Below are 24,086 nucleotides of genomic sequence, written 5' to 3' on the forward strand. Positions count from 1 at the left end.
TGCCTGGAAGCTTTTGAATAAGGATACGGATTGGAGAAGGATCATCAGGGCCAAATACCTGGGTAATGGGGACTTCTCCTCTATTCTGAAAGAGGAGGGCCTTCCCAGGGGTTCCAAAATTTGGAATAGCATCTTGAGCTGCAAGGACCCTTTATCTCATGGCTTGAGGTGGCTTATTGGAAATGGAAGGAATATTCTCTTCTGGGAGGATTGTCGGTTGGGAGAGAAACCCCTTGCTTCTTCCCCCTCCCTTAGAAGGCTCCAAGATGCTACCAAAAGCTTCTTTGGAAAAAGGGTCAGTGATTATTTCAGCAACTGCACTTGGAGGGCCTTGGAGGAGTGTTGCATTGATCATCCCTTCCTCCTCCCTGCTGCTAGAGAGCTCCAGAAGCTTTTGGTTGGTACGTGTTGTGCGTTGCACACGCTCCCTGTCGGCGACAGGGTCCCCTTTCCTGTTTTAAGCTTTCGATCGTTGTCCTGAGGTTCCAAGAAGAGTTTCTCGTGTCTCTTCGAGCGAGTTAGTGACCAATCCGTAAACTGATTGACGTTGAAATAATGAGCCGATGAGTCCTCCTGACTAGTCTAGCTCTCGGGCGTGAGCGCTAAGAGCTTTGTTCCAATTTTTTGAAGATTGCCTTGGATAGGTATAGGATGGTAGGAATTGACGGATCCCGCCAAGCCAAGTGCCTTAGTATTCTGATGCCTCCCAAATCCAGATTTGTGGAGCCTGGCGAAGCTGGTGGGAGGTCCGACGTTCTGTGCAAGTTTCCAAAATTGTCTAAAAGGCCGAATTTCGGGCCCTGGAGCGAAAATTTCAAAGCAGATGCTCCCTGCTTGGTTCGAAAGCAATCCGAAGTTCTTTTAAGATGTTGCGAAGATAGCGCTTCAAACCCAGAAAATCACTCAAAATCTTTATTTTCGGACCCCTGTTCCGAAATTTTAGAAGTATCTCGACTTCGCTAAAGCAGACTTGTGGTCCGAGGTTTTTTTAATATTGCAGAAGTGTTTCAAGGTCCGAAACTTCGGATGGGGGCTCGTAAATCTTCTTTTTGGACCCCTGGGGTAAGAGACGTCAAAAGGAAAACACGGAAAAGAAGAGAAGCGAAGTTTAAATGGACGCATGAGGTCCGAAAGTCCGAAAATCACTTAAGTGCGATTTTCGGACCCCAGGTCCGAAGCTTAAATCGTGAAATCTTTTAAATGCGCCAAAACCTCCGAAGTTTAAAACTCAAAATCTTTATTTTCGGACCCCCCCGAAGAAAGCTTAAACAGAAGGCGAAAAGCAAAAAAAAGGACGCATTAGGTCCGAAAGTCCGAAAAGGCGCTTAGGTGTTATTTTCGGACCCCAGGTCCGAAGAAAGGTGCGAAATCTTTTAAAAGCGCCCCCAGGTCCGAAGTTAATACGACATCTTTTAAAAGCGCCTCCAACACCCGTAATCACTTAAGAAGCTTATTTTCGGAGCCCAGGTCCGAAGTTTAAAAACGCAAGGTGTTATTTTCGGACCCCAGGTCCGAGGTTTTGAAAAGGTGTGAAGTCTTTTAAAGCGCGTTAAGGTCCAACAGCCCGATGAGCACTTGAGTCCGAATTTCGGACCCTTGAAGAGAGATAAAGTAAGACGCAAAGCTTATTTTCGGACCCCAGGTCCGAAGTTTAATATCACGAAGTGCTATTTTCGGACCCTAGGTCCGAAATCGCGAAGTCGAAGTGCGAGAGGCTTTAAAAACCAAAACCTCCGAAGTTTGAACGGGTCTTCTCACCCAACGTAGGCGGCAAGTCCTCCGAGTTTTCCAACTCGCCGAAGTTCAAGTGGGCGCTCAGGTCCAAGGTTTGCCGAGGTTTGCAATCCGCGTTCCCAGCTCCGAAGTTCCAAAGTTGCTGGAGCATGCAAAGTGGGCGCTCAGGTCCAAGGTTTTTTGACGAACTTCGAAAGCGTTTCCAGCTCCGAAAGCATCTCCAGCTCGCCTAAACCCCAGGGACTTCCCAAATTCGCCAGCGGGTTGAGATCTCCAAGGTTGCAAATAGCGTCCAAGTTCTGAATTTCGTGCAGGCCGAGTGAAGCCAGGTTTAAATTCCGAAACCTCCAAATTCGTCAAAATCCAAAGTTGAAGAGAGAATGCAATTCAAAATTTGAAAGAACTCTCCAAGATCCGAAAACAAGAAGGTAAGACGCTGCATCAACCCCCCCCCCTCGACCATTTAAATTCAGATTGCCAAGGATAAAACCATTTAAAATTGATAAATTCCCTTTCATCCGCCAAACCGTGAAAATTTAAATCAAAGGGATAACCGTTGGGATTCAAACTTTGCAGGATCGTCCGTTCACTTCAAGCGACGAGGTCGGGTAATCTCTCGCCATCCGCTCCCATCAGGTAAGTACGCTTTATCGCGTATGGTCATTTGAAATTGTGTAAATCAAGTAGGCAAATGCACGAAATTTGATCGCAATGCTTGAATTCTTGAAGTCTACATCTCTTTTTCATAAAACGTTGTTCGAAACATTCGAAATTTAGAATTCACTCCCGAGGTTTAGCCAGAAACTGCATCTCTTTTCAAATTCAAGAAAATTCTCATGTTTTGCCTCTGTTGAAAATTAATCCAAAATCCGAAAGTGATAATGCGTAGTCACAAATCTTCAAGAATATGATGCTGTTAAAGTTAATCAAGTAGTTAGCTAAAATGATATTGCTCCATGTCCGAACTAACTCTAAACTAATCCCGGCCTGCTGGAGCACTTCTTTTGTTATCTAACCCGCATTATCGTTCTTGTATCACCTTGTAATCCGCATCCGACTGTGCAGGATAGATGCCTAAATCGGCGGTGGAATCATCAAAAACACCCGCTGCAGCCGAAACCTCACGAGCATCCAAATCAGACATCCCGCGGAAGGTTGAAAGAATGAAGTATCAATATCAGAGGGGAGGATTAAGGGAGTCGAAGGTCCAGAGCGTCTGGGACAACATTGGTGACACCGACCTGGGCCACATTGATATTCAGGACTTCAGGAATCGGGTCTTCTCACCCAACGCATATGGCAGGCCTAGGCAGATGGTGGAAAGTGGCATCGCCCAAGCGGCAGGTTTTCCTCCAGCAATCCAGAACTATGAATTAGTAGTAGAGGCTGCTCGGCATTACGAACCAAAGTCCAGATTAGTGCTTCTGGAAAATATGACTATCGCCGACTTCTCCCCTGAGGCTATCGGTGATGCATTTGATATCCCCTTTCCAAATAATCCCACAGCTACAACCATAGACGAAGCACAAGGGGCATATGATATGAATCCGGCCCGATGCAGGGCATTGATTAACGAAGAATGGTTCAAGGAGAAAAGGCCTCCGAACACCAGGATTGTGAAAAAGACCCCCAGAAGTGATTTTCATAATGAACATGGGGATATGGTCACCTTACTCAGCCGAGTCATGGGACTTCCTAAGTCCAGCTACTTCGAAGAGTGGATGTTCTATTTTACAGAGCAGGTCTTTGCCGGAAAGTCTAAGTTTGACTGGGCCCAGATCATAAGCGATAACATCCACGCTCAGCTGATTGAGCTCGAAACAAAGAAATACTTCACCATGACCTCCTATTTGGTCTATATGTTCGCAAAGAACCAGCCACTGCCAGGATTAATAATGAAAGGTGAGATCGGGAATGGGCCTGGTCAGGTGAGGGTCTATGATTGCTACCCGCAGCTGCATTACCAGGATATAGCTCAAAGGGAAAAGAACAGCCCGGCTTACGCGGTTGGTCAGTATGAGCGCGTCAATGACGCCTTCACAATGCGCCTGGTCAGGCTAATGCAGGGAGGGTTACACATAAGGCTCTCGGAGCAAGCTACCACTTTAGTGCAGAGGTATGGAGCCTGGTTCATTCAATTCCCAAGGTTTTCCTACATCCGAATAGCTGGCTTCGATGGTGCCCCCCTTCGACTTCCACGATACCCAACCGATAAAGTAATCCTCATGGAGGTGGCAAGGCAATCACGCCCCGCCGGCATATTACTTCGAGAGAGCAAGCATGCTGGATTCACATTTCCTATGATCATAGGCAGCCATGATGTCCAATTGAGAACCCCCACCCTAGCAGAGGAGTCCCTTGCAGAGCTAGCCTCTTATGGCCTCCAGGACCATTTCCCAAGAAAGTACTTCGATCATGATAATCTAGCAAAAAGGGCCTATGGTCGAAGATACAGAGCAAAGGAGTTAGTTGAAGACTATTGGAAAAATTGCTCCGATGACTACGAAGTCAGGCGACGGGAATATTCTAGGTTGAGTGTGCAGCAGATGCGACTCTTTGAATACCGTCAGGTCCCAGATCAGCTCACGGACTCAGGGAATTGCCTCCAAGTCCGAGAATTCGAAGCAGTAAGACACCTCTTGCCAGGCGTTGATTGGTCTCAGGACCCAATCACGGATTTCGAAGCAGTTATGGTAGCCCCAGCAAGATACACAGATCAGTGGTTACATCATCAGATCGAGAGGCTAGTCCATGAGGGGGTCCAGTTCACTTACCATTTGATGGGCAGTCTCGACTCTCAGTCTTCTGAAGACGAAGGGACATCGACTGAGAAACCAGAGAAAAGAAAGAAAGCTAAGGCTTGCAGAGGGACTCGGACGTCCAAAAGAACAAGAAGGGAGAAGATTCCCATAAGGAGGCCAGAGGCCACTTCATCTTCAAAGGACTCCAGTTCGTCCGACGATGCCATAGAGTTGGATTGCGTACCTGCTCCGCCTTCCCAGAGCGACATCGATGCATTCGAGGCCAACGATCCTCCTGCACCTGATATACCGGACACCGAGCCAAAAGGCCCCAAGTTGACCAAACTGGGTGACCAAATAAAGGAAGGAGAAATCCCATCCACCCAAGGGATCGAAGTGCATGAACCTACCCAGCAAAGCCGTCACGAATTGCTACTCCTCAATACAGCCAAGGACGACTCGACCGTCGAAGGAGAACAAAGGATAGACGAAATTCATGAGCTTGAGAGAACCGAGGAGCAACCTTCACAGGAGGATGTCAGACAATTGTTCAGCGAAATAGGGAAGAACTCAGCTGCAAGCAAGGAGCTTCCTCCCTCTTTCACCCCTCCGATGGCGGGGCAGCCGCTAATTTGTGGTCAGCCGGTTGAGAGCATAGGAGAACAGGGTGCTAACTTGACCCTATCATCAACCTAGACAGTGCCTCAAGAGTGGCTGATCGCCAGAGCTCAGCGCAGGGCCGCCACCAAAGCACCCATCGATCTAGAGGATATCTTCTCACGAATGGATCAAGCAAAAACTAAAGGGAAGAAGAAACCAAGGGCATATTCTAAGGTAACCAGGGATGAGCAAAGGAACCGCACTCTTCATATTGCCACCCCGCCCGTAGACAAGCCAGCAGATCAAATAACACTGGCAGATTATAGCATTACGACTGTCCCCATCGGACGAGCTACAAAAGAGCAGGAAAAGGAGGAATTAAAGGATTCAGTGCAGAACATACTCAGACAGCTCGAGGAGATCACTGCGGAAAAGGATATGTATCGGGCCCGTGCTGAACAAGCCGAGGGATACATCGATAAGCTCCTACGGCCATTACACAACCCCTCCGAATCCCATATTCCCCCAATGGCATTGGCACAAAGGACCACAACTGAATTTGAAGGAATTCGGGATACCGCAAAGGCCGTCAAGGAATGGATGCAGGACATCAAGAAAAAGGGAGAACAGATCCTTAGGGAGGTGAAGGAAATGGTTCTCCATCGAGAGCTCACTCTAGTCAGGCTGTTGGAGGTAAAGAGGGAATCCCTTCACATGCACGAAGTAGCGGCCTCTACCCTTCCCCTCATGAGAGCTCTTTTCTGGACACATACGTAGATTCCCACACTGTTTGACATCCTAGATCCCCATGGCATCAGTGTTCTCAAGGAATGGTACTGGACCGTCACCATGAAGAACGACGCCCAGGAAATTATTGACAAAGAAAATGACGCATGTGAGGTAATTCTGGGGAACATGCAAGAACTAGGTAAGACCATCCTCCGATCAATGGTTTCAGGATGGATAAATGACCTATCCGACAGTGTAATCCGGCCAAACTGGGAAGAAAGGTTGGGGGGAGATAGGGTTTCTTATTCTGTTGGAGACTTGAGTTTTGTTGGTCAGTTCCATTCAGACATATTGTGCTTCGAGCGTAATCGCTCCAGCTGGAAGGACGGTTTAAGGCACGTAGACCAGTATCTCGAGGGCATGCAGTACAAAATTCGGCACCCTCCCATGCCACCTTTCAGTCTCCTCTTCCAGTTATGTATCAAATTTCAGGAATACGTTCGCAAGGAACGAGCGGCAGGTCGTGATTTATGGCGGGAATACCTGCATGACGAGGACCAGTTTCTAAAGAAAGAGTGTGAAACCAAAATAGAGAAAGTAGTTTCTCAAAAGTGCTCTTTTCCCTCCAAATCTTAAAAGTGCACTTTTATCCCAAAAGGGTGACAGTTGACTTTTGGTCAACAAATTGTAAAGCTTTTTATACACCTTTTTTGGATTATTCCAATTGTTGTAATTATCCCTTTTCGGGTAGTTATTGCCCATTTTGGGGTAGTTGTTGATATTTGCCTCCCATTTATGGGTATGGGCAGCCCTGCTTTATGGTGAGTCTGGGCCACTTATTTAGATTTAATCCAGGCCATTCATCCCTTTTTGAGGCCTATTTAAGGGACTGGTTTTCCCTCATTTTGTAAGAAGTTCTTGGATTGTTGCGGAAGCTCTGAAGGAATTTGCAGGAATTAATACAATGGATTAAGACTATTTTCAAGTTTCCTTGTGAGTGCATGGTCTCCTTCTTCACTTAGTTTTGAAAGCTTTTAATTATGTCTATTCATTTTGCATAGCAGTTTTTTTTAATCAAGCATCTGATAGAGCCTTCACAGTCCATACCATTAGAGGATAGCTGATTGCTTTTCCTTTCCGCATGGTTAATCTGGACCATTTTATGCTCAGTTCGATTATCAAATATATATACCATGAATGTAGAAGTTCTAATATCGTATTTGGTAATATGAAAATCTGGTTTCTCCTTTGAAGATTGCACTAAGTTTATGCAAGCATTGCGTCTGAATGACTGATGATGCCTAATCTAGTTTCCTGGAGGTGTCTGTGTGCTTAATTGAATCTGCTGTCCTAGTTAGAATTTACAGTTCATGTCTCTCTCTCTCTATCCTTTCTTCCCTTTTCCCCTTTTTTATCTATTCGGAAAATCTGCAGTCTTGCTAAAACAGCTTCAAATTAGCCAATATCACCTGATGGAAAGACCGTAAAAGGTTCCGAAGAACTTATTCATAGAATTGCCAATTAAACGTAAGTCCCCTTGTGTTTCCAGCATAAACACATCAAGCCACTGAGAGATCCCGCAGTCAAGACCTGACAAAAGAAACCTTGAGGTTGTCTCCTTTGATCAAACTTAGAAAACAGCATTAGAGACTTCCTTATCTAAAGAGAGAGTAGGATAATCAGTCGGCTATTCTATTCTGCGTTGGCCGTATGGAGTTTGCAGCAATGCGATTTCAGACACGTCAACAGTACGTTCCTCCCCCTTTTTCCTAGGAAAGATAGATTCATTTGGAAGTGGGATCCTTCTGGAGACTTCTCTGTCAGAACTGCCTACACCAGCTTGCTAAGAGAACCTGCTTACACCTCTATCTGGAAAGAGGTCTGGAATCCCCAACTCATCCCCAAGGTTAATTTCTTTTGGTGGACTGCTCTCCTCAACAAAATTTTGACCCAAGACAATTTGGTGAAGCGGGGATTCCAATTCCCTAACAGATGCATCCTCTGCAAAACTGATGAGGAAAGTCCTGCTCATCTCTTCCTCCACTGTGCCTGTACTCGAGAGCTCTAGGGGATGGTCTACAGCAAGCTCAATATATGTTGGATTATGAATGATAATCAGTTAAATTTGTCCCAGGAGTTTCGGGGCCCCTCTTCCAACCCCCTTATCCAACAACTGTGGAAGCTATGGGTTGAAGGACCCCCTGGTTTGGAATTTATGCGTTGAAGGAGGGGTTGCTGATTTTTTAGAATGTCTGCAGGGCCACGATGAGCAGCTCTCGGCTGCTTTTGCCTCCTCTTGGTTTGGGAAGCGTGTCTCGGTGGACGACATTTCCTTTGATGTCTCTGAGGAGACTATTGCCTAGGCTACGAAGCTGACCCTTGACGGTTGACGCTGGAAGCATACTAGCCATGTTGCCAATAGCAAAGGTTTGAAACGATTCTTACGCAACTGTGAAGAACCTGTCAAACTCCAGGGTGTGTTTGCTCAGGAGGAGCTCAAACACCCATGGAACATGATCTGCCTTATGATCATGAAGTACTTCACTCTCGAGGGCAGGCACAAGGTATTCTACTACTATCATTTGCCCCTTCTCAATCATTTCCGCAATAATGATTTGCTCTGTCTGCCCTTTTATTTACTGCACTCTATTGAAAGCTCTGTTAAAGACACCATGGATCCCAAGCATGGGGATAAGCCGTCCTACCTCCTTCACCAGGGCCTCATTTACAGGCTGTATAAATTCCATGAGGCCCTTTGCCCCCCCGGAACCTCTTGCTCTCTCAGCCCCCCATGCCTACTCCTCAGTAGCTTGCTGCCTTGTCTATGGCCTTCCCCAGATTTTTCTAGTATCCTCATGAAGGCTTTGCTATGGCCACCATGTCTTTGCCTTCTTATGCCTCTGTTGTTTCCTTATCTACGGTCTCCCCCAGTTTGACTCAATCAGCCTCTCCCAGTGCTTCCCGCTCCCTGTCCAAGGGCAAAGGAAAAACCCCTGTTAAACGCAAACGTATTGTCTTTGATGACAATTCATCCTCTGAGGATGTTGAGAATGACAATCCTTCCCCTAATTCTGAGGTTAAAAGGAGATCCTCCAGATTGGCTTCCAAAAGCCGCAAGAAGAAGACCCCAGTGATCGAAAATATTGACTCGGAGGAGGACCCCATTGGGGACAAGGAGGGAGAGGACCCTAATACCACTATGGGGGCCACTGATGGGGATGTTGTGGATGTGGATATGACTAGGGACCCCATGGTTCCAACCACTACTGGTGCCACTGACACGGGCAATTCTAAGATGCAAACCCAGGACCCTATTGATGTTAAGGATACGACCCCTATGAACATGGGCACTGAGGGTGTCATGGGTGAGGATATTTCTAATAACAAAGCCCTGGACTCTGGTAACTTGGACCCGGATTTAAAGATGGCAGAACAGGTGATGCAATCTCTCTCGCTGATGGGCCTGGGTAATGACATTGACTACCCCCCTGCTGAAGATGTGCCCAAGGAGATGGAAAAGACTACGGATGACATGGTTGTTGTGAACCCCCGAGGTGTCCCTACTTTGCAGCAAATGGAAAAGCTGCGCACGGACGTGTTGGACATCACGCAGAGGATTGAGAACCTAGGCCCCGTGCTTGAATTGCAGGCTATCATGGATGATGTCAATCGGCTCAAGAGCAAGATGGAGGCCCGAGATGCCCAAATGGCGGGCCTTAACAAATTTCATTTGCAGGTGTTACATAGCTCGGCGCTCACCCTCTCTCTGTTGAGGGAACGTACTGCGGACACGAAGGAGGATAAGCAAAAGGCTAGGGACATTTACAAGTTCCTGTCCAATGAATGGAACACTGCCATGGATGCCACTGGGGTGCGCAAGGCACCCCTATAGTTTGTTTTTGTGTTTTTTGCTGTTGTTTCTGATTTCTAAAGACTTGTTCTCTTTTTGCTATTAGTTGTTGTTAATGCTGTTATAGTGTTGTTTCTGCATTGTGGTTTCGTTAATATTTATGCTATGTAAAGGGTCAATGCCCTTGTTCTCACTGCTTTATTAATCAAAAACATTTAACATATTAATATTTAATATTAATATTTTTGAATATTATTGTTAATTATTACTATATAAAATTTGACAATTTAAATTAAATTAAACAAATTTAATATTGCTTATTTTCATATTTTTTAGATATGTTATTTATATTTTCTAAAAAATCAAATTTATATAAAATGAATTTAATGACGAATTTTTTTCTCATGCCGAATTTCATCCGAATTTTAATGTTGACAAATTCAAACTCCAACTTGAACGCAATGACTTAGATTGGAGTGATACTACTGTGTTGGTCTCTAGGGAAATACTCAATGATGTACCAGGGCATACATGAATCAATAGTAGAATTATGCTAGGCTGGGAACAAAACCTAGGACAAAACCTAGAAACATAGTTTGTGGTTTTTGAGAATGTAGTAGTTTTGTTTGAAGATGGACTTGACCTCTTAGCAAGAGAGTTCAGTGCATACTTGAAGTTGAGTATTTGATTGCATCAGTAGTTTGATTGTTTAAATTTTCTCTTGAAATCTTTTTTAAAGAATTTTTTCGTTGCTAGATCAATTTTCCCTTATATTCTACAATGTCAGATTTTTTTTTTGATATGAGCTTGTGGCCTACTTTAAGAAATGTGCTAGAATTTGCTATTCCATCATGTGTTAATTTGGTCTCTGTACAACTTTTGTCATTGTCATCACAAGTTTTGTCTAAATTAATAAGATTTTCTAGGTTGTTCAGAGATTTTGTAGGGATGTATATTGTGTTTCCAAGCAATTCTCTTTTGTTGCTACGTTACAAATAATTTTTGAGTTATTCCAGGTTCATTGACCAACTTTTTTATGCTAGTTCTATTAATGTTTATTTTTACTAATTCTACTTGTCAATAAGGCCTTTTTTGCCATCATAAGTTGTCATGTCCCCTCTTTATCTCTGTCTAGCAGAGACATGTGAGTTAGCTTATTATGGGGTCTTGTAGGCTGACAATGATGGATAGAGACTCAGTGTGGTTATATAGTGTTTGGGACTTGGTGTTCTGGCAGTAGTTGATCAGTTTGGAGCAGTTCCTTATTTTTAGGAAGCAGTTCCTACGTTTATGGAGAATATCCCTACTATTTAGGAGGTTATGACCATACCTAGGGTTGGGTCTCCTTGAGATTATTCCTTGGGGTCAGTTTTAGAGGATTTGGGTTTGTTTCGTAGTTTCTAGGAGCATCCCTAGATTTTAGGGATGAGATTGCCAATGGATCCTTGATTTCTGACTTCAGTCACAGATAGGTGGCAGGTTGACTTTCTGGTTTGTGGTGTCATTTGAGCATTTTGCAGCTATTTGGGTTATATTTTTAATATTTCCTAAGTTAGCGTTTATTATTTAAATAAGGCTATGTTTATAGCCATTTTGGAGTAATAAGGGGTTTTTGGCCTCATCTGGATGCGTATCCCTTGGTGTAATAGCTCGTTGGAAAGGTCTTGGACTTTTCTAAATATTTCTCTCTTGACTCAGATCCTTTCGGTGAACGGATTTCTTTATATTTGAAAAAAGGTCATTTTCTATGCACTTAACTTAAAATGAGAAATATAACATTTTAACCCTAAACGCCACATTGAGTCACTTTTAGGGTTCAAGCTAAGTGGGAAGGTGTTATAAGGAAGTTGAGACCTAATTCTTGGGCATCTTCTACGCATTTTACATCTTGAATTTGAGATTTTGGCTCTCGAAGAGCTTTTCAGCATCTGGGACGCCAACCCCAATGCCTTGCCTGTTTGGGACATAGCCCCCAATACAGTGGTTTGGATTTGCTTGCTGTTATTAGCATCTTGGAGATTGTACGACACACTTTCTGGGGGTTTCAGTGATTCTGACAGAGTTCAGCGTGGGGTTTGGGGGTTTCTATCTAGTTGGGTGTACTTGGCAGTCGTACGGCTGTACCTGGCAGGCACTTTCCTTCCCACGTGCAGCACTTGGAGGGCTGGAATCTTGCCGCAGCTTCATTCCTGGTTATATTACTCTTTTAGCATCCAGGTTGGGTTCATTCCTGATTGTAATCTTCCTGAAATTATTGGAAATCTTCATCTAGTCAAATATTTGATTTTATATTTAGAAATCTGCCTTGAATCGAATTTGTTTTGGCTATATATGAACTTCATTTTCAGCACTTTGTTCATGTACTTCTACTTCATTTATTACTTGTTGAAAAATCATCAAAACACAAAAAGAATCCAACCCTTCTGCAACTTCTGTCTATTTCTGAAAGAAAATATTAATAAACGAGTAAAATCAATTTAAAATAATAAAAATTACAGCAGATCAGCAAAAGAGATCCATCAGAGATCTTTCAGTGGTATCAGAGCTATCATCCTGCCAGCCTGTAGGGTTTGTGTGGAATTTTCACACTAGGGTTACATTTTATTCTATGCATCCGGGTAGAGAGGAGATACACAGGTATTATACACGCAGGGTAGCTCAACAGGAGCGTGAGAGTGGATTTGAACAGGTACCCAGTATGGCGGATGAACAAGGGGGTGCTAGACAGAACCGGATTGAGGATGAAGAACGGGAGATGATGAGAACTCTCATCACTTCACAGCCCAGGATAGTCTAGACACTTGACAAATTACAGGAAACCTTGGCACGAATGGAGTTGGATAGACATAGGGGCAGACATGGGCGGAGCAGATCAGTTTCAATGGCAGGCAGTCAGCGTAGCCATCGGTCCCATTCATTAGTTGGGAGCTCCCTTCATTCCTCTAGGCGGGAATGCCATTGTACACCTGCTACGGATAGACCTTTGCTTCCTCAGTTTGTACCAGGTGAACAACCAGCACAGGTAGATCCACTAGAGGTTGGGTTCCAAGAGTCAGTTTTGGCAGCCACAGCTGAGTGGAGAGCCCTACCCCCAGAGGTTAGGGATGTTTTCCCTCTTCCCCAGTATTGTGCACAGCGTAGAGATATAGCTAGGTTCAGAGGAGATCGTGGTTATAGACCACCACAGTAGCAGAACTATGACCTCAATAGAGCTACTGGGAAGATCACATTGGCTACATATGATGGCTCTGGTGATACGAGTGCACGAGCTTGGGTGCACAAGCTGGACATATATCTATCCTTGAGGCCCATGCCTGAGCGTGAGGCTATTCAGTTTGTTGTGTTGCATCTAGACGGGATTGCCTATGATTGGTGGCACCATGGATTGGTCACCCAGGATCACGTCTTGGTACGTTCCTATGCCGAGTTCACTAAACGACTCATCACTCGGTTTGACCGTAAGGATACAGAGCTCTACTATAGAGAGTTGGCACATCTTAGACAGACTGGGCATGCAGAAGCTTTTATTAATGAGTTCCAGCATATTGTGGTTATGGTACTTGATATGCCCCAGAGGCGGAGTGTGATATTATTTATTGAGGGATTGCAAGATAGACTTAAGGGATTGGTACGTGCTTTCCAGCCGGCCACTCTTAAGGAGGCCATTGATGTGACATTGAGACTGGATACCGTTCCCACTTCTTATCAGGCAGATAAGAAGCCATTCAGGGACTCTCGGCCTGCACAGAAGGCCAATACTTCACAGAATAAAGGAGGGTCATCATCTAGACCCCCTTGGATGAATCAGGAGACGAGGAACAAATTGAGAAGGAAAAAGTTATGCTTTTCCTGCAAGGAACCTTGGGAACTAGGACACCGTTGTATGGGTAAAGGAAAGGTTCATTTGATTGAGGTGACATCTGAGTTAGGGGATGAGGAGGTACCCGACACTGACACTGAGGATAGCATGGAGGATGTTGAGCAGGTGCAGACACAGTTAGAGTTAGATACCCCTGAGCCTTTGGCGACAGCCAAAGTAACTATGGCTACCCTCTCCAGTTATCCTAAATTTCATGCCTTTCAATTGAAAGGTACACTGAAGGGCAAGCGGGTCATGAGCTTGGTAGACACAGGTGCCACGCATAACTTTATTGATCAGAAGTTAGTGGAGAGGCGTGGATTACAGTATGAGGAGTGAAGGTGGCAGATGGTGTAGTTTTGGGCTGTACTAAACGGATTCCACAGCTTAGTATTCAGATGGGGGATTATACTCTGACCGATGATTTTTATTTGCTTCCATTAGAGGATTATGATGTGGTCTTGGGCATGCAGTGGTTACAGGGTATTGGGCGTTACATTATTGATCACCACCGTATGCAGTTAGAGTTCCTTTCTGGGGGGAAGAAGACTATCTTGAGGGCAGCTTCAGATGGTGGACCTAAGGAGGTGTCTTCTCGCAAGATGGAGACTATTATTAGACATAATGATGTGATTTGGGCTACACATTGTTTGGTGAAGTCCAAAACACCTACACCTCAGGATGGCAGGGTATTTCATGTTGATATTCAGTCAGTGATGGACCGTCATGGGAGAGTATTTGGTGACATACCTTCTGGAGTGCCTCCAGATAGAGGTTTTGAGCATGGTATAGAGATGGAGGATGGAGCGAAGCCAGTGATTAGTACCCCATATCGTCATCCTAGAGCCTATAAGGATGAAATTGAGAAGACTATTCATGAGTTGTTGGATATGGGTTTCATTCGGCCTAGTTCTAGCCCCTTTGCTTCTTCTGTAGTGCTTGTTAAGAAGAAGGATGGGACTCTACGGATGTGTATAGATTACAAAGCCTTGAACAAGAAGACAATCAAGAACAGATACCCTATTCCACGCATTGATGAGTTGTTGGATGAGCTTCATGGAGCTATCTACTTCTCTAAGATTGATCTTCGTTCAGGTTACCATCAGATACGTGTACGAGCAGAGGATGTACACAAGACTGCCTTCCGTTGTCACTATGGGCACTATGAGTTTCTGGTAATGCCTTTTGGCCTTACCAATGCACCGGCCACTTTCCAGTCCTGTATGAACCATATCTTCAACAAGCAGTTGAGGAAGTCGGTTCTAGTGTTCTTTGACGACATATTGATTTACAGTCGTACTTGGGAGGACCATCTCAGACATGTTGAGGAGGTACTTAGCATTATGGAGACCTAGTCTCTATTTGCTAAGTTATCCAAATGTGAGTTTGAACTTAGGGAGGTTTTATATTTGGGCCATGTGATCAGTACTGATGGGGTGAAGGTGCATGAGGAGAAGATTCAGGCGATTCAGGATTGGCCCCGCCCTTAGAACATTACTGAGTTACGTGGGTTCCTTGGTTTATGTGCTTATTACAGAAGATTTGTGAGAGGTTTCTCTCAGTTGGCAGCACCTTTGACAGACCTCACAAAGAAAGGGGCGTTCAGATGGACAGAACAGGCACAGGGAGTCTTTGATAGACTCAAGGAGGTTATGAGCACTTGTCCAGTTTTGGCATTACCTGATTTCTCACAGCCATTTGTCCTAGAGTGTGATGCTTCAGGTCTGGGCATCGGAGTTGTGTTGATACAGAACAGACATCCCATTGCCTATGAGAGCCGGAAGCTGCGAGATAATGAGAGGTTGTATTCTACCTATGATAAGGAAATGTTGGCTATTATGCATGCTTTAGCCAAATTCAGACAGTATCTTGTTGGCAGCAAATTTGTGGTAAGAACCGACCACAACAGTTTGAAATATTTCCTAGATCAGACAGAGCTCAATGATCGACAGCAAAAATGGGTGAGCAAGATTCAGGCTTATGATTTCGATATCGAATTCATAAAGGGGAAGAATAATACTGTGGCTGATGCACTCTCTAGGAAACCCTCACTTGCTGCCCTATGTTCATTGAGCGAGATTTCAGCAGATTGGAAGGCTCAACTTTTGGTTGAGTATTCCAAAAATCAGCATGCTTGTGAGGTCATGGATGGTTTGATAGTGGATGACAGATACAGTGTGGTAGATGATATTATCTATTACAAGGGTAGGGTTTATCTTGTTCCGAGTTCACAATTGAAGGAACAAATTTTGCATGCTTTCCATGATACTCCTACAGCAGGACATCCAGGGTATGTTAAGACTTACAGAGCGGTTCGAGAGAGATTCTCTTGGAAGGGTCTCAAAGATGATGTTTTGCGGCATGTCCGTGAGTGTATGACTTGTCAGCAGAACAAGTCGGAGCATACTTATCCTACTGGGTTGTTATAGCCCTTGCCTATACTAGAACAGAAGTGGACTGGGATTTCTATGGACTTCATTATAGGTCTTCCTCAGGTGCAAGGGAAGGATTGTATCTATGTGGTCGTGGATAGGCTAACAAAATATGCCCACTTCTTTCCCATTGCAGTTGATTTTACAGCATCTCAGGTGGCTGAGCTATTTTTCAGAGAGGTATTTAGACTCCATGGTCTTCCCAAGACCATAGTGAGTGACAGGGACAGCAGATTCATGCTTTCCTTTTGGCAAGAACTTTTTAGGCTAGCAGGCACTGAGTTGACACCTAGTACTAGTTACCACCCTCAAACAGATGGACAGACCGAAATAGTCAATAAGTGGGTTGAGGGATATTTGCGTAACTATGTGTCAAGGCAGCAGAAGGCATGGGTACGTTGGTTGTATCTGGGCGAGTATTGTTATAATACTACGCACCATATGTCCATTGGTATGACGCCTTTCAAAGCTCTCTACGGCTATGAGGCATTATCCTTCATTGATTTAGCTCTGAGTGACAATGAGTTCCTTTGGCTCAGGATTGGTTACAGGAGAACCAGGATATCATGAGATCTCTCAGGGAGAATTTACAGCATGCACAGAATCAGCAAAAGATATACGCTGATCGGCATAGGATTGAGAGAGCATTTGAGGTGGATGACATGGTTTTCTTTTGCTTACAGCCATACCGGCAAAGCACCCTTAAAGGGGGGGGAGCTGAGAAGCTCAAACCATGTTTTTATGGACCATACAGGGTATTCAGACGAGTTGGAGAGGTTGCTTATGAGGTTGAGTTACCACCAGGCAGTAAAATTCATAATGTGTTTCATGTATCTTGCTTGAAAAAGGCCCTTGGACAGCATATTACAGTTTCACCCGATTTGTCTCCCATGGATGAGGAAGGTAAATTGACTTTGGTTCCTGAGGAGATTCTTGAGGTGAGGGAACGGCGGTTGAGAAGCAAGGTGATTCGTGAGTATTTGGTACGTTGGAGAGATCTTCCCATAGAGGATGCCACTTGGGAGGGTGAGGCCATTTTACAACATCCAGCATTACAGTTGCTTGTGGGCAAGCATCTCCAAGAGGGGAGGACTGTCATGTCCCCTCTTTAGCTCTATCTAGCAGAGACATGTGAGTCAGCTTATTATGGGGTCTTGTAGGCTGACAATGATGGATAGAGACTCAGTGTGGTTATACAGTGTTTGGGACTTGGTGTTCTGGCAGTAGTTGATCAGTTTGGAGCAGTTCCTTATTTTTAGGAGGCAGTTCCTACGTTTATGGAGGGTATCCCTACTATTTAGGAGGTTATGACCATACCCAGGGTTGGGTCTCCTTGAGATTATTCCTTGGGGTCAGTTTCAGAGGATTTGGGTTTGTTTCCTAGTTTCTAGGAGCATCCCTAGATTTTAGGGATGAGATTGCCAGTGGATCCTTGATTTCCGACTTCAGTCACAAACAGGTGGCAGGTTGACTTTTTGGTTTGTGGTGTCATTTGAGCATTTTGCAGCTATTTGGGTTATATTTTTAATATTTCCTAAGTTAGCATTTATTATTTAAATAAGGCTATGTTTATAGCCATTTTGGAGTAATAAGGGGTTTTTGGCCTCATCTAGATGCGTATCCCTTGGTGTAATAGCTCGTTGGAAAGGTTTTGGACTTTTCTAAATATTTCTCTCTTGACTCGGATCCTTTCGGTGAACGGATTTCTTTATATTTGAAAAAAGGTCGTTTTCTATGCACTTGGCAACTTAAAATGAGAAATATAACATTTTAACCCTAAACGCCACATTGAGTCACTTTTAGGGTTCGAGCTAAGTGGGAAGGTTTTATAAGGAAGTTGAGACCTAATTCTTGGGCATCTTCTACACATTTTACATCTTGAATTTGAGATTTTGGCTCTGGAAGAGCTTTTCAGCATCTGGGATGCCAACCCCAATGCCTTGCCTGTTTGGGACGTAGCCCCCAATACAGTGGTTTGGATTTGCTTGCTGTTATTAGCATCTTGGAGATTGTACGACACACTTTCTGGGGGTTTCAGTGATTCTGACAGAGTTCAGCGTGGGGTTTGGGGGTTTCTATCCAGTTGGGTGTACTTGGCAGCCGTATGGGTGTACCTGGCAGGCACTTTCCTTCCCACGTGCAGCACTTGGAGGGCTGGAATCTTGCCGCAGCTTGATTCCTAGTTATATTACTCTTTCAGCATCCAGGTTGGGTTCATTCCTGATTGTAATCTTCTTGAAATTATTGGAAATCTTCATCTAGTCAAATATTTGATTTTATATTCAGAAATCTGCCTTGAATCGAATTTGTTTTGGCTCTATATGAACTTCATTTTTAGTACTTTGTTCATGTACTTGTACTTCATTTATTACTTGTTGAAAAATCATCAAAACACAAAAAGAATCCAACCCTTCTGCAACTTCTGTCTATTTCTGAAAGAAAATATTAATAAACGGGAAAAATAAATTTAAAATAATAAAAATTACAGCAGATCAGCAAAAGAGATCCATCAGGGATCTTTCATAAGTACTCTCATCCAATTTCAAGTTTGTGGTGCAGGGTAAGATATACATTAATTGAAGTGTGGTTAGATAGGTGTGTTGCTTTTTTGTGTGTTTATAACGTTTGTTTTTTGTTAAGATAGGTATACCTGGTGTAGGTTGTACCTGGGTAGTCTATCATAGACTTATAAGTTATAAGGACCTCCAAACCAATGCTTGATAACATACCCAAGGCATACATGAATCAGGACCAAGACAATGCAGGGATGGTTACAAGGCATGTAATGCAATACCTGTTTAAAATACGGGGGGATAGATATGAGTTATTTTTAGTTAATTATGTGTATATTCTTTTATGCAATTTTATTGTGTATGTAATGTTTGTTTTCATAATGCTATTTTAATTTGTTTAGATGGTAACAACTTACACCCATGGCAGTATCTGAGAAAATGGATGTACCTAGAGTGATGCTATTATGAGGGTCTCCTGGGAAATGCTATAATGCACCTAGGGCAGACTTGAACCAGTACTAGCATTGTGGGGGAATGGGTACATGGGCATCTAGGACAATACTCAGTGATACAGTTTGTAGTTTTCATCATGTAGTATTATTGTTCAAGGAGAGATTTTCTTAGGAAGGTAATTCAGTGCATGCTTGCAGTTGAGGATTCAATTGCATCATCAGTTTGCATTCTTTTACTTCGGACATGAATGTTTTTTCAGAAGGAAGTTTTCATTGTCTAGAACAATTTATCCTAATATATCAGATTTTGTTCTGATATTGCCTTTGGCCCACCTTGGGAGTTGTGCTAGAATTTTTTCATCCATTTGGATTGAAGCTTGACGAGAAGATAGATCTTGACTTCCTTGTCAAACTTTGATTACACTCGTGTTAATTTAGTCTTTCTATGACACTTCTCATTTGACATTGTGAATTTGTCTAAAAATTAAGATTTTCCTAGGTTGGGTAAAGATTTTGTAGGGATGCATATATTGTGTTGCCAATTACTTTTCTCTTGCGATGCTAAGTTCCATACCATGTTTGAGTTATTCCAAGTTTACTGACCAAATTTTAAAAAAAAAAATAGTATTAATATTTTGATTAACTAATTGGGGGTTCTATCGGGGCTCCCATGCCTGAAAAAACAATTCAAGCAACACCACAAATTGACCAATCCCTTTTTAATATGAGATCTTAAAATCGTTTGGGAAGAATCAATTTAGTTTCTCTCTGAAACTGCCTTCATGCCAACATTCCCCTCTCCTAAAGAACCCACATCACAAGAAAAATCTTGTTTAGAAAATAAAGTATCAAATCATCAGTCTCTGTAATAACCCAGAACATTAACATCATTGATCGAAGATAGTGCCAATAGCTTTAGCACATCCTCTTGTTATAGATAAGAACAAAATGCTTTGTTTCTCTTGAGCTGCACCTTCATAGGTAACATTATTTTTACCTCTCAAGCTATCTCAAGAATTGGAGGCATTTCCAAAATAGTCTCTCTAGAGGAAGGATGCAATGATCCAGAGAAAACATCCTTTTTAACTGCTGAAGAAACTGTCAGACTTCACAGATTAATGCCAACACTGAACTGCACTATCAACAACAATTTTATCTTAGACTTTTCTTCCACCCGAACCATAGAGATCCCAACCGGTGAGACTAGCCAACTTTTGGGAGAAGTAGGATCCAGGGAGCAACCAACTATCTGATGCTGCAGATCTGCATCTTGCCACCCTGTTGTAATACAAGCTTTATGTTTTTTAATCAAATATGCACTTGACAAGTGATCAATACCAAAACAGTTCCAAGTTTTTAAGGCCGACTTCTCTTAATCAAGAGGCTGCTACCAAATATTAACCAACTGCCAGCCAGATTTCTGCAGGGAAACCCAAGGATAAGTCAAGCTCTACTAAAATATGGGCATAAGTAGAATGAAAGCACCTAAGGGTTTCAGGAGATATGGAATCACACTAATGTAAGGAGTTGGCAATATTTTCTAGGGTAGAAGGAAGCCAAAAGTGCGAAGGCAGATCATGCAATCTCATCCAGACTGGAACAATCTTGAAATTTTCTGTCAAGGGATCAAACCTGGAAACCAGGGTTTAAAAAAAATGTATTACTCCACACCCATGAACCATTTGCCAGAATTTAGTCTCTGTAACAAAGTCACAAAAAATGACAAAGAAACTCTGAACACGGGTAAATTACAATAAATTCCTCAAGTAAAACTTACCATGAATTTATTACCCATTCATGGAACTCCGGCATACTGGGCCAAAGAGAGTTGAACTTGCATATGAAAGCCATAGCTGAGTAATGCTCAGCTTCCTCCAAAACTGCATTGCCCAAATCCAAAAGCAGAATCTTCTTTGCTGATTTTCATTTTACCAACTGACTAGAGCTACCATTCCAGCCTTAGAAGTTTCTCAGAATAGGGGGGCCTGAGCCACTGGTCTTAAAGCAGCATCAGCTTTTTGTTCCTTCTATCACCAGCAGCTGCAAGCTCCTTTGAGGAGCACTGAGTGATGCTTGGAGTAGTGGGTGCCTGCACAAAACCACCTATGCTTGAGCATCACTCTTCCCAAACTCTCTGCCATCCCTTAAACAGCACTAGCTGTGGCCGATGAAGGAACAGTCATCTGCTCATCAGCAATAATGAGCACGATATTCTGAGATTGATTCACAGTAGTGGAACTCTGATTAGGATTTACAGCAGCCACAGAAGAAGGCTTCATCACAAGTGATTATGGACATTATATTTTGAGAGCTTTATAAGTGTTTACTATATTAATTCTACTTGTGTATAAGGTCTTTGTTCCTGTCATCAGAACTCTTATCCAATTTCAAGTTGAAGGGCATTTAACCTTTATCTATGGAAGCCAAACAGAGATATACTTCTTATCAAAAGCCTCTTGGTCATTATGAAGAAGTTGTGGTTAGAGCCATTTGATGCTAAGGAGAAAAAATTTATTTTACGTTGAGCAGTGGAAGCTTGAGGAACTCTTGGCGTGACACTTAAATATGATCTGCATCACATTTCTATTGAGTGTAGAAGCTCAAGAACACATTAACATAGTCTTTGGTCAAGCCAACGGTACCTCAACCTGCATTCCAAATCAATTTTGAGATGAGCAAAATGTACATTTACATGCAACCAAGGACAAAATCTAAGCAAAGGAGGAAAGAATCACCAAAGTGATACTCCTAGCTTGATGATTTAAAGCTGTTAGACTCCAGGGGATCACAAAGAGAAAATGCACCTAATAAGTAAAACATGAATGGGGAACATTATTTCAAGTGCTGATAAGAACATAATAAGTAAAACATGAATGTTAGCAAAGGTAATTAGTCTAATGCTTCTTTTTCTTGTTTCTTTGATCGCTCAAGATGCTACTAAGTAGATTCTTGTTTCTATGACGTACAATTCTTCTATGTAAAATATCTTGATAGGAGAAAAAAATTAAGCAGATAGTTTATTTGGGGAGTACTGATGCTTTAGACCTGATTGTAACCATGGCATAAAAATAAGGTGAGTAACTCAATAACTCATGAGCATCATGAGGAAAATGGGACTGGACAATTACCTAAAAACTAGCCAAAAAATTTGCTGAGAAAATTGTCAAAAATTTGTGAGATAGGAAAATTTGGCAGACAGGATATGCAATTGTTTTCTTTGATAATATTGCATTGATTTATTGATGGTTAATATTAAAAGTGATTAAATTATGAAGAATGACGTGCTGTGAAGGTCCATGTGGTCTCAAAGGCCTTAATTTGGGCTTGTTGGTGGGGGTGGGAACATGATAGGGTTGCTTCTTCCAGAATCTGTGAGGGGCACTGTGCCTTGACCCCGCTGTGGACTTGGTCCTCAGACCCTCGGAGGTGATGAACTAATCCTAAGATTATTTAATTGTTTCTTGAGAAAGAATGAAATAATCCTAGGAGGTGATGGAGTCAACAACCATTGAAACACTGAACAAACTTTGTTAAAAGGGGGTAAAACCTGCTGATTTCATTATCAATTACAAATGCAAAATACATCTAGTCTTGTGAGGGTAAGGACACTATAGCAAACACGCAGCTAGTGAAGACCAAAGCTTGAGAGAAAAGATTGGAAACCAGGGCTCTCAGAAGTCTCTGTAAAGCTTGGAGGAGAACCTTTCTATACTGTAGGGGATTGCTGTACAATTGGTGCATGGAATGTTGGTCATTCATAGTAATTTTAAAAGTGACTTCAATTGGTATAATCCAATGAAAGTTAAATATGAGTTACATTGACCACAACGCACTAAGATTATCAAGTACTAGAATTTGGATATTGATTTGACAGGAATTGTTTGATCCAGTTGCTTTTATTGATTGTGATAAATGATGATCTAGATATTTTTGTGCAGAAATGGTTACTTTATAAGCTGTTATGCTGAGTATTGTGCTCGATATTGATTTTATAACATTTTATGCAATGTAAAGTTTACCTAGTTATATTGATTTGTGACATTCTAAATGTTTTCTACATAAAATGTCACTGTTTATAATGCTATGCTCAATTTTGTGATTCTCAGCAGTTTCGTTTGACCTTTTGTTTTTGATATGCAGTTCACTAGACTTTCTCCCCTTGATCAAAGGGACATGTCCCCAACACCGTGCATGATTAACTTCAGCGTACCTGTGCCTCAATCAGCTGAAGTTGAATCATCTAAAAGGGATTACACTCCTCCTCAGTATCTTACTCTGTTGTTCACGGACTTGGGCATTCTAACACCATCAGCTGTCAGTGATGAGCTAATTCAATTGTATTTATGATAATTAATAACTCTCAGGTTCTTTACCTGTGTCCCTGTTGCAGCAATATCCTTCTTATCCATTTGCAATTTTGCAGTCATGGTCCACCTCTTACAAGACCATTTCTTGTCATTCTGAAGTACTTTGTAAGAAATATAACACATGAAAAGTGTCCCTCAAGTTGCTACCTTCAGCAGAGTCTCTCACGCCACTTTTGTTTTTAGCAGACAGGCAGCCATCAAATATGGTGATTTGCGAATTACATATGAAAATGAACCAAAGGTTGCAAAATTGAATCATGTTCATGTATTTTTGCTTACTCACGTTAATCTGAGTTTATTACCCGAGGCTATTACCATATTTAACATCTCACTTTTTGTGAGTTAGATATTTTATACTTCCGTCCTGCTGGGTGATATAGTTTCCTGAGTGAACCTGGGTGTTAATTTATGTTGATCCTTTTCATTCTTGTCAATATGCTGTTTTCCTTTGGAAAAATCTTTTTCAGTTCTTGCACTTCCAAGGAAAAACTAATTTGAGGCTTCAGAGGGAATACCATATTGTATATTGGCCATTTCGACAATATGGTTCTATTTTTATTCAGCCACAAACAACGTGCACATGCAAGGTGTTCTATTAGTCTTCTCTCTTGTCTGATCTAAAAAGCTTAGCTTTGTTCCTCTTCCACAATTTAGATATGGATGACTATTTATTCAGAGATGATGTGTTATGCATGATATACACAAATGACAACGGGAGTTGCCTAAATAAAAATCTGTTAGATCCGATTTAGCACAGTGAACAATGATGGAACAAAACCTTTGAGGAACATTTTTCATCTGTAAGTGTA

At 42.5% G+C, this 24,086-nt stretch overlaps 1 protein-coding gene across 2 annotated transcripts in view; it reads left to right on the forward strand.

The window, feature by feature from the left end:
* Window positions 1-23,711, forward strand: part of LOC131078430 (uncharacterized) — a 155,246-nt gene extending 131,535 nt beyond the window's left edge. For both annotated transcript variants that reach the window (XM_058016128.2, XM_058016127.2), the window contains exon 5: window positions 23,051-23,711. In XM_058016128.2, coding sequence (XP_057872111.2) covers window positions 23,051-23,257 — 207 coding nt within the window. In that variant the 3' untranslated portion in view covers window positions 23,258-23,711. The remainder of the gene's footprint in view (window positions 1-23,050) is intronic.
* The last annotated feature ends 375 nt before the right edge of the window (window positions 23,712-24,086 follow it).

Source organism: Cryptomeria japonica, chromosome 7, assembly GCF_030272615.1.
Source record: "Cryptomeria japonica chromosome 7, Sugi_1.0, whole genome shotgun sequence".
NCBI lineage: Eukaryota > Viridiplantae > Streptophyta > Pinopsida > Cupressales > Cupressaceae > Cryptomeria > Cryptomeria japonica.